This window comes from Nicotiana attenuata, chromosome 5 (genome assembly GCF_001879085.1).
Source record: "Nicotiana attenuata strain UT chromosome 5, NIATTr2, whole genome shotgun sequence".
Lineage (NCBI taxonomy): Eukaryota > Viridiplantae > Streptophyta > Magnoliopsida > Solanales > Solanaceae > Nicotiana > Nicotiana attenuata.
The window spans coordinates 44306988-44318158 of record NC_031993.1 but is presented as its reverse complement, the minus strand read 5'-3'; the positions used below and the strand labels follow the sequence as shown (position 1 = coordinate 44318158).

General features: G+C 35.5%; 2 protein-coding genes, 1 long non-coding RNA gene and 1 pseudogene across 3 annotated transcripts in view; all 4 read right to left on the bottom strand.

Annotated features, from left to right (window-relative positions):
* The window catches only part of LOC109225732, a 4915-nt gene extending 4838 nt beyond the window's left edge, over positions 1 to 77 (bottom strand). Inside the window, exon 1 of the long non-coding RNA XR_002067981.1 lies at positions 22 to 77. This is a non-coding gene — a long non-coding RNA (uncharacterized LOC109225732). The remainder of the gene's footprint in view (positions 1 to 21) is intronic.
* Positions 184 to 2133, bottom strand: LOC109226374 (annotated as a pseudogene).
* LOC109226167 lies at positions 6137 to 6772 on the bottom strand. Its single transcript, XM_019390963.1, has one exon. It carries the CDS (start codon positions 6770 to 6772, stop codon positions 6137 to 6139), a length of 636 nt encoding a protein of 211 aa, XP_019246508.1.
* Positions 7936 to 11171, bottom strand: part of LOC109225730 (AT-hook motif nuclear-localized protein 1-like) — a 5601-nt gene continuing 2365 nt past the window's right edge. The window contains exons 3-6 of the mRNA XM_019390496.1: positions 10759 to 10826; positions 10386 to 10517; positions 9087 to 9248; positions 7936 to 8423 (exon numbers count right to left, since the gene is read on the bottom strand). Of these exons, the coding sequence (XP_019246041.1) occupies positions 8193 to 8423; positions 9087 to 9248; positions 10386 to 10517; positions 10759 to 10826 (593 nt within the window). The 3' untranslated portion in view covers positions 7936 to 8192. The remainder of the gene's footprint in view (positions 8424 to 9086; positions 9249 to 10385; positions 10518 to 10758; positions 10827 to 11171) is intronic.

The window sequence follows — 11171 nt, the reverse complement described above, 5'->3', positions numbered from 1 at the left end:
TACAAATAAGCATCAAACCACCTGATCAAGAAGACTATCAAAGCGAAAGTGCTTCAAAACTAAATTCCAAACTATCACTAACTCTTACAAATGATCACATGAACACCACTATAGAATTGATATGACAAAGTTTGGTTCACCTCTACAAAGCATTCAGAAGTCTATTTGCACTTTGCAAACAAAAATTAGTGAGGTTGAACTACTATATCTAGGTAATCTTTGAGCTATGTCATGGTTCATCTTCATGAGCTTTTTCGGCAGCTTCTATCTCCGAATCAAGCTTTGACTAGCTGCTCGCTTACATGTTTTGCCACAGATATCTATGTCAAGTATGACACTAGGGTCTAATCCGGTGCCTCCTCGTTTGGTCAACCCACATACTAACCTTGTCTATTAACAGATATAGAAACAGCCGAGTTCATTAGGGACTCCTCCTCTGAAGTTGCATCGACAATGTAGTGCCTTCCAACCTACAATTATTGACGGGAAAAGGTCAATGTCACATGTAGAGCGGCAGTTGCGCGAGAAAGCTCAAAATAAAAGGCTGGCTTCAATTACCTTTATCAAAGTAACTATGACTGGTATTCCGCTGGTGTCAAATTGCAGAAATTCGTCATCACTAACATCCACATCTGCTTGCTCATCGGATGAAGCAGCTTCACGAACCTGAACTCTCGGAATACCCGTATTGCTCAGTGCAGCCTGAAGAACATCAGGCATAGAGATAATAAGACATTATTAACAGATGCATCCATCGCCAACTGCATCACTGCTCACTCACAATGTCAAAAGTCTCATTTAATATATTTTCTTTCTACATTCCCATCTTTCCTTGCAAAAGCTTCTTGATTAATCATAATCAGAGGCGAGCCAAAATTTTAACTTAATGGGTTTTGGCTTTTAGACTTCAAGTGCTAATAACTAGGTTCAAAACTTTTAACGTGTACGCGTTTAATCAATTTCTTAATAAAATACTGTGTTTGAACAAAGGCTACTAGGTTCGGCTGAACCCGTATCTTAGGCTCCTACCTCAGCCCCCGGTCAGAATAAGGGGAGTAGTGCATTCATGTAGCATTCTCAAGTATCACAGCATCTCTAAAAACAGTCAAAGCAAGTAATTTTCATCCTCTTTTTCCTTGTTAATACATGATGACAAATGCTGTAGAGTATACCTTGATTGCAGCACCTAGTGCGTCCAGCAAATTCCCGCCAGAACTAATGACAAGGCAATCAATATACAGATCCCAACATACTTTTCCTTCTTTGATTGAGAGAGACAACGGATCTATTCCAGCCCCTGCGAAATGAAATACACCACAAGATTATCAAGTTGAGAGGCATACAAGTGTAACCTTTACATCTAAAGTTGGTCAATAGCTCTTGACATTATATTTTTTTTTCATACAAAAGTCGGGTTTTTCCTTTCCTTTTTAAAGTGAATACCTGCTCCACTTTTACCACCCAAAGACACCCCTCAAGTGCAGCTGTGAGTTCTGCAGACAATTCTTCGCCTCCTCTGCCCTGCATGGATCAACACACAGGAAAAACTGATTACTAAGATTGGTGCTTAAACCAAATTTTCTACGATAACTATGAAAAAGATAAAAGTACTTGCAAGTAAACTGAATCCAAGTAAGAACCTCAAACGATGGCTCTGCTGTGGGACTGCAATCGACGTGAATATAAATTTTCCCTTGGTCAGGATGCGGCTTGACTTGTTTTCCAAGTTCCGCCTGAAATAAGAATTTAATAGGACAAATGAAACAACTTACATGACAAAATTACTCATCCGATGATTATCAAGGAAAAATCAAGATAGCATAGAACATGTGTTTCAATGTCTGGATTGTAATAAACCTTGACACCGGCAATAACATCAGTTGGACCCAACTTGATTCTTGCAGATCCATTTGCCTTGTAAGAACAACAAAGTTCAATATTGAGCTTGAGTTGTTGTAAAAGAAACATTCAACGACGAAAAGCTGATATAAAAGAAAAGGATTTCTACCTGAGGAATAACACCTGTTTCCACATAAATTGGTCGATAAGTTAGTCGCTTTCTACCATCATTGCGCATATCCTGGGCAATACCACCTTAATAAAGTTTTTTTCTCCAATAGATAGCCCTACCATCTTCTGCAGGTGAATGAAAAAACTATACCACAATTACTCCTTATACCACTTCATAATATTGGCAGAAGGATTAGGGTAAATAATCTATAGGGATGGCAATTAAGGCGGATCAGGGCGGGGCAGGTCTTGACCCACTAAGATTTTAACCCACCATGCCCCGCCTCGTTTAGCTTTTTCAAAATTTTGCCCGCCCCGCCCCGCCCCGCCCTATTAAGCTCCGTGCTGCCCCGCCTGTCCCGTTTAGACTCTCTTTCATTTTTTTTCTCTTTATTTTTTATTTGGCAGTATGTTTAAATTTTTTTAACTTTTCAATTGTCTATTGAAACATTTAAAATTGACTGTTGACATGTCAATAAGTGTTGTTTATGTATATCAATTGAATCAAATATGGCTTTTTGTCAATGTTATTATAGCTTATTAACGAGTAAATCCCTTAAATTAATGCTTCAGCCCAAGTAAACGGCTAAACTGCTTCACCTTTGGAACTGTTTGTTTACTTCAGTTATCATATTCCTTTATTAATTAGTAAACTTTGTAAAATTGAACGATGAAGCATCACTTTCAATCATTTCATTAGCTTTTAAAAATACACATCAAATTTATTAAATTCAATACAATAATAACTAGAACGTAGATTTTCAAGTTTTGAAAGTTAAAACTAGTTCGCCACCAGCCAATAGTCCATACATTGAGGTTATATGATTAAGGTAATAGGATACCATAAACTAAAAATGACCAACTAAGGGGCAGCCTGGGGAAGGGCCGCTAAAAAATGACCAACTAAAGCTCCCGCTATGCGCGAAGTCTGGGGAACGGCCGGACCACAAGGATCTATTGTACGCAGCCTTACCCTGCATTTGTGCAGAGGCTCGAACCCGTGACCTCGTGATCACATGGAGATAACTCTACCAGTTATCTGGAGACTCCCCTTCTTGACTTGTAAATAACTATTCGGTCTAAAACCAGCTGTACACTATTAAGCAATTTCAGCAACTCCAACGTTCCAATTCTCACCTAAATCTGCTTTAAAGGAACTCAGTTTTCTTAAGGCACAAATTCCCAGCAACGGTTTTAACAAAACTCAGCAATTAACTGGTCCAAACACTCACAACATTGTCAAATTCAGTTCATTATTTAACCAAAAATGGTTTAAACTGCAGCTAACAAAGAAGAATTATCAATTTTAAAAACTTGTCAAACAGCAGGTATTCAAACATAGTTGTTGCTATAAATACAAAAAAAGTTTTTCCCTCTGTATTCTTTTTGTTCCCAGAAATAAGGTGAAGCTAAAAATGCCAGAAGCAAAAAAATAAGTTCAGAACACCTAGAGAAGTTGAAAGTAAAGAGTATTACCTTGTAACTTATTGAGTTGTTGGGGATTGAATTTTGCCTGGAAGAACTCGAGAACAGAAAGAGAAGAATGGTTACCGGGTTTGAGGGTTTCGGCCGTTGGAAGAGCTGAACTGCCGAGAAGGCTTTATCGCGGTGACCGGCGGCCGGCGACAGGATTAACTAGCGGTTAAACCCCTAAACTTCCCCAATTCTGAAAGCAACTGAGCAAAAGGCAGTCCTAAAACCCTTTTCTTAACAGTAGGCCGCCTCTTGAACTAGCGACCTACCTTTCTGCTTTTTCTTTTTTCTTTTTCTTGGAACAATTAATATATATAATTAATGCATGTATAATATACCCGTTTTTTGTGCCACATTTTAACTTGTGTCTGCTTTGGCAAAAAAAATTGTAAGTGTACCCGCTTTTTCACATAACTTCAGCCCACGGGGCTGAAGTTTTTCTTTTGTACTGGAAAACTTCAGCTGAAGTTTTTGTCTTTGTAACCGAAAAACTTAAGCAGTTTTCCAGCTTAAGTTTTCCAGTTATAAAATAAAAACTTAAGCAGTTTCCAGCTTAAGTTTTCTAGTTATACAATAAAAACTTAAGCTCTAGAGCTTAAGTTTTCTAGTTATAAAATAGAAACTTAAGCAGTTTCCAGCTTAAGTTTTCCAGTTATAAAATAAAAACTTAAGCAGTTTCCAGCTTAAGTTTTCCAGTTATAAATAAAAACTTAAGCAGTTTCCAACTTAAGTTTTCCAGTTATAAAATAAAAACTTAAGCAGTTTTCCAGCTGAAGTTCTTATTTTATAACTGGAAACTTAAGCTCTAGAGCTGAAGTTTTCCAGTTATAAAACAAAAACTTCAGCTCTTTCCAGTTATAAAATAAAAACTTCAGCTCTAGTTTTCCAGTTATAAAATAAAAACTTCAAGTTTTTGTGTTGTAACTGAAAAACTTCAGCTCTAGAGCTGAAGTTTTTGTGTTGTAACTGGAAAACTTCAGCTCTTAGAGCTGAAGTTTCTATGTTATAAAATAAAAACTTCAGCTCTAAAGCTGAAGTTTGCCAGTTATAAAATAAAAACTTCAGCTAGAGCTGAAGTTTCCTAGTTATAAATAAAAGCTTCAGCTCTAGAGCTGAAGTTTTTGTTTAGTAACCCGGAAACTTCAACTCTAGTTATAAAGAGCTGAAGTTTTTGTTTAGTAACCCGGAAACTTCAGCTATAGAGCTGAAGTTTCTCAGTTATAAAGGGAAGCTGAAGTTTTTTAAAAAGTGGGTACGGAGCAAAACAAAAGACAAAGCGCTACAAGTTAAAGAGGGGCGCCCAAATAGGGCGCCCCGTGCAATTTCGGCAAGAAATTTGCATAAAATTACTTTTCACTAATAAGTACTATATATTGTACCTGTATAACCATATTTAAGTTTATAGCCACATAACCCATTATTTCTTTATAACAATATATTATAATATATATATATATATAATATATATATATTATATATATATATATATATATATATATATACCAAAAATATAATATTATACATTTATTATAATATTGTATACAAAATTAGATTTTCTCTCCTACGAAATTCATTTTTAAAAAAAAGATTAAATAGCTCAATTCTTTATGAATAGCTTCAATTATTACTTCCAAATGCCATATGCAACGAAACACCAAATATTAATTTGCCAAACCATTTATGAGTTTTCAAGTTTTCAAAAACTTTTAAAATGAAATTTTAAATTTTCACTTTAATTTACTCAATAATATTTAAATATGTGATGATAAGCGTGGATATCACTTATAAATCAGTTTCAGACACATATCTTCTTAATACCCTATTAATAGGTTAAAAAAAATTATATTACATGCAAAATATCTAAATGTGATAAGAAAGAATATAGATTAGAATTGATTGAGAAAGTATCCCACATTTACTTTCCCGTAATTACTTTTTTTTTTAATCGAAGAATAAACGCTTATTAGTTATTCGCATGATTACTTTTTTTATAAAGTGATATATCCTGGTTAAATCATAGATCGTTTATGTGATATCCAGAAATCATCTATTATTTATTTATAATCGTCTAAGTGATTTCCAGTTGATCGCTTACCAGTTATTACGAGTATCATCTTTTTATAAAGTTGGAAATCCTGACAAAATTATAGATTATTTAGAGATCGCTCGTGTATTATTTATAATCAACTAAGAATCTCCGGTTGATCGCTTATTAGCTATTAGCAGGATTATGTTTTTATGAAGTTGATCCTGGTGAAATCATACATCGCATATGTGTTATCTAATTGCGCATGTATTACCTGTTATCGCCTAAGTAATCTTCAATTGATCGCTTATTAGTTGTTATTAAAGAAAAATTATATCTAGCGAGAGATCTCGATTAAATCATATATCGCTTATATGTTACCTAGAATCTCTCATGTATTATTTATGATCGCCTAAGTGATCTCTGATTGATAGATTATTAGTTGTTATAATAACTATATTTTATAAAGTGAAAATCTTGGTAAACACATTTCACCTATGTGTTATCTAGAAATTTTTTGGTAATTAAATGATTTTATTTACCAATAGCAATATGTACAAAATTTTTTTTGGAACTGGGCATTTCCAGTTGCATTCCTTTTTCTACATTTCTTTTTCTACAATCCTTCTATCCTCCTTTACAGTAAGTATCTATTTCTTCTATTTTCTTTCCTATCTTTCTATTCATCGATCCTCTGATTGCTACCTCTATTACAATTTGCCTCACTATCATCTCTACTGTTTTCTGGTGATCTTGGAATATTCTGTTGTTTCTTTCATTCCATATGTGATACACTGCACATGCTAGAGCCAATCTGTAAACTTGAGCTGCTGCATTGCTTCCAGTTGCATTGTTTTCAGCCCATTGTATCTCCCTTTGCCATTCCATTGGGGCTCTGCTTATTCCTTGCCAACGTAGTATTTTGCTCCAGATTTCTCCAGTAGTTCGACATTTAAACATTAGATGCTCAATAGACTCTTCTGCTTCATTGCATATAGGACAACTTTTTTCATCTGTAATCCCCCATGCGTGTAGTCTGCTTCTTGTGAGTAGCCTGTTTTGTATAGCTAAATTCAGTATAAACATCCACTTTGGAGCTCCTAGATTGTTGCATGTTAGTCTCCTCCATGTTACATTTTGATATTGCCCTCGGATTCTATTATACCACTTCTTTATGGAAAAATAGTTCCATTCATTTATTTCATCCATGCTGATTCCTGCTTCTTCTATGTGTCTCTTTGCTTTGATTATTTTCTGCACCATCCATGAGGCATTCTTTGAGTAATATGATGCTTTCTTGGAGTAGGAAACAGTGAAGTATCAACCTAAACAGGTAATAAAAGAATAATTATCAAAATGGTTTTCAGCACCTTGACCTTCACCTGCCTTTTTGGGCCACTAGCAGACTCATGCTTCTATCCAAGCATTGCTTCAATTCTTCAACAACGCAATACAATACAGTATAAAAACAACACATTATGAGACGACGAGAAGTATCAACCTAAACAGGTAATAATTATCAAAACTCTTCTCGTATTTCAACTCTTGGAATGTGAGAAATCTTATGCCAGTCCTCTCCTACTTCTTGAACGAATCCTCTGACATAGTTGTTAGGCCCTTAATAGAATCTAGAGTCAATCTATTTAAATTGCAAAGAGGAGAAGGATGATGGGCAAAGAATTTGCTTCAATATCTTCTCACTTATTATCCCCAAATAAAGCCGCTTTAGGGAAGGGAAGTATCGTTCTATCAGTGATTTATGGTTGATCGTTTATTAGTTATTACCAGGATTTTTTTTTTATAAAACAGAAATCCTGGTGAATTCATAGATCGCCTACGTGTTACATAGAAATCACCAATGTATTAATTATTATCACCTAAATGATCGAAATGCATATATTATACTAAAAATAAATAATACGGGATTGCTATGTGAAAAATAAATAATACTAGAAATTATTATGTGTAGAACAAATTATTCATGGATTGTTATATGATCTAATCCACCTACTATTACAAGTACACATGATACTTGTCATTCTATCCTGTATATTTTAATATATAGAATGTTGTACAACTTATACTTGCCTCTGATTTCCGGTATTAAATTCTGCATAAATCATACGAAATTTAATACCAAAAATAAGCTTCGGACACCGGATGGTTAAGAGAAAAAAATACTTCCCATGCAGGCAACTATATCCGTTCACACCACCAAATGATGTGGTGCAGTGGATAAGACTGCTCTTCCCTTAACCAGAGGTCTCGGGTTCGAGCCCTGTGTATGGAAAAATCCTTGGTAGGGAACGCTTCCCCCCGAATGGGGCTCTACGCGGCGCGAATCTAGATATAGTCAGGCTCCAATGCAGGTATCGGACACCGGGTGGGAAACCAAAAAAAAAGACTAGCAGTTCACACACATTCCATGAAAAGAAGATGATCAATTGTACCTGCTAAAACTAAACATGAAGCCTTGAACTAAGATGAAATTCATTTCTGGGACCAATTATACATCTAAAATTCTACAACAAAAGACCAAAGAAAAGAACTAAGTGGAAAACTAGTTCAAATTACTACACAAACTTCGTCGGAAAATGACATGCTCTGGTACGAGGTTGACAGACAAATTAACAACAAATGGATGTGAGAATTAAGGATCAATATGAACTGTGAAAGATATACCCTATGCAGGTAGAGTTACATTGATGTCAGCTGGCTTATTTCTTGAGTCGGGGGCTAACGACGATGACCAGTTAATTGAGGAAGTTGGCATAATTTGTTTTGCAGAAGAGTGATTATAAGAGTCTTCATTTTCTGCACTAGATAGAGGAACAGCAGCTATTATAGGCTCCAATTTGTTTTTCTTGGTCGTCTGCTCGTGTTGATTTCCAGCAAGAAAACTGCCCACAACAATCTGATTGACAGCAACAAAGAAAGAAATATATGAACTGTTACAACTGGAAGAACAACTTATTCAGTGAGCTAATTTGGTTCGGAACATCACGAGAATACCAGTACATATTTGTCAAAGTAGTTTAATTTCTTGTCCACTGACCCGGTGTAATTAAAAGCTATTGCTTAGCAAAGCGAGGGTTTATCACTTCATGGGTGAAGCCATGCGCTTCAAAATGACGAGCAAAGCCCGAACGGAAAAAGGTGGTTTCTTTGTATCTCAATTTGGAGGTGCTGAATTAATATTGGCGTTACTGAATATAGGATTCTAAACTTAGTTTTTTGAGTTTTAATTTGATTATTCTAGTGCTAAATTCATATATATGCTTGGTATCTTTAGTTTTCCGGAAACTTTCACTTCAAAGAAGTGTAAACTTCACTTCTCGTCGCTTTTTGCTTCAAGCCCCATGGGCATTGTCTTTTTTTAGCTTTTTTTGGGATTTTTTCGCGTTTAAGAACACTATAATTGACAATGTAAAATAATCTTTACAACTCAAGTTACACAGTTAGTGTTGAATGGGTAACCTAGAAAAGAGAGTAGATAACATGCTGCAATTGGTCGAACTACACAATTCGTTTTGGATTCCTTAGTAAACATGCATACTGAGAATAGGGGAAACGATACCTGCACTGGACTTGCAGCAACTAGTAGACCTGCAACTCCACCTCCAACAACACGTCCATCAGGGCTTGCTAGAGAAACACTCATTCCGCCGGATCTGTTTCTCATTCCTCCCGTCTCGGATGGCATAAATGATCCAGTCAATGACAGTATCTCAAACCGGCCCTACATGAACAATGGGAGAGGACAGTTACGCACAAATGTCAACCAGAGTAAACATGCGCAGAGACAATGCCTTCAATCAATTCTCCGAACAGGAACAAAGGTTTAATCCCAGTATTACAATCCTTGTATTATAAACCCAGCATAATTTTGTCCGCGAACTAAACAAACCCTCAAAAGTCAAGTAGATAGTGGCTTCTACATAATCATAGTCAACCGATGATGTATCCCTCATGATAGACTTGTACACTTAGTAACTAGAGGTAGACTCAACCCCATACAAGAAAAGGATGATAAAATTTACTTCCTCTGAAATTTAATGACCTAATTTAACTTAGCACCATTATGAAAATGGCCTAAAATGGCAAGGACACTCAATTAGGGATGACATTATTAGATCATTGTATGGTTTCAAGCTATGTTGCTCGGACTCGGTTGCAGGTACCCAATACGGGTGTAGATCTAGGTCGGATTTTTCATCACTTAGATTTTAAAATTCGGGGGTATGAATCTGAGTGCAGATGCGGGTGCTGAGATAAGGTCAATAAATGTATACTACAACACATATAAATATATATTTCGATTAATTAAAGTTATTGAACTAAAACTGTAAGCTTTAATTCTTTATAAACACCTAATATTCTATTCGTAAGCTATCTCGTGTAATAGTAAAACATTAACATACTTTATATAGCTTTTTTCTCTCTCTATATATATATACTAGACCAAATACCAATCAATCTATACTTCTTGGTCATAGATGTAGTCAAAGCACCCAAGTTGACTAAATACGGTGTGGATCCCACACCTATGTCGGATCAACACAGGTGTGGCGGGGATTTTGAAGGGTCCGAGCAACATATGTTTCAAGTACCAGTTTTTCTAAACAAATGAACTTGAAGACAATGGAGGAAATGCCACACCAATACCCTTAGAACGAGTCGGAAAGAACATGCTTGCATGTGCATAAATAAATGCAATGTTGTTCAAATATAAATGAAGTCTAAACATATGCCAGTAATTATTTAAGACAAACAACTGATCTAAGAGATCACATATTAAGCACAGAGGTAACGATGACATTAAACGGTGCAAATCAGAAGATTAACCAAAATAAGAGAGAATCACTAGTTGCAGCACCTCATACGTCAATGTGCCCCCGGAAGAGTCAGGTTGACGCAGCGTAACACTTGAAATTACACCGTTTGCTGAGAGAATGCATATTGCCCGAGGCCCTTGTTGAGAGAACGATATAATCTTCATCGTGACATCCTAAATGAAAACCAAAAGAACAATCAGCAATCGTGTGTGAAGTTCAATATATAATAGTCACTAAAACATGCTTTTATATATATATATATATATATATGGTAGCCACGAGAAATTCTGCTTATGGAAAGAATTTATAAAATATGATGTATGATAATCAAGAGTTCAAGACACATTACGCCACCAAATTATGAAAAATTCCCATAAAAATCACAAATGTACCACCTTTGGCTAATATTTTTACCTCTCCAGTATTAACGGTGATAATATGGGGTGTAAAATTAGCACCAACAGAGCATGAGACCCATTCACCTACAGAAATTAACTCAAACATTAATACTTTCACATGAATCTTTACAGACCAATATTTATCCGAAAACATATGTCACGTTCGGGGCTGGGGGGACTCGAACTAAAGAAAAACATTCAGCTGCAAAGCAAGAAACATTATGGCCATACCACCTTCAACCCGCCCCCCTCCCCAACAAAAGGAAAAAGGTGACTTGATAATATATGGCAAATGATTTGAAATACTTCTAGGTGTGTAGAAATGCATGTTTACCATGAAAGTTCATTAATTCAGAAGAATTTTATATATATATATATATATATATATATATATATATATATATATATATATATATATATATATATATA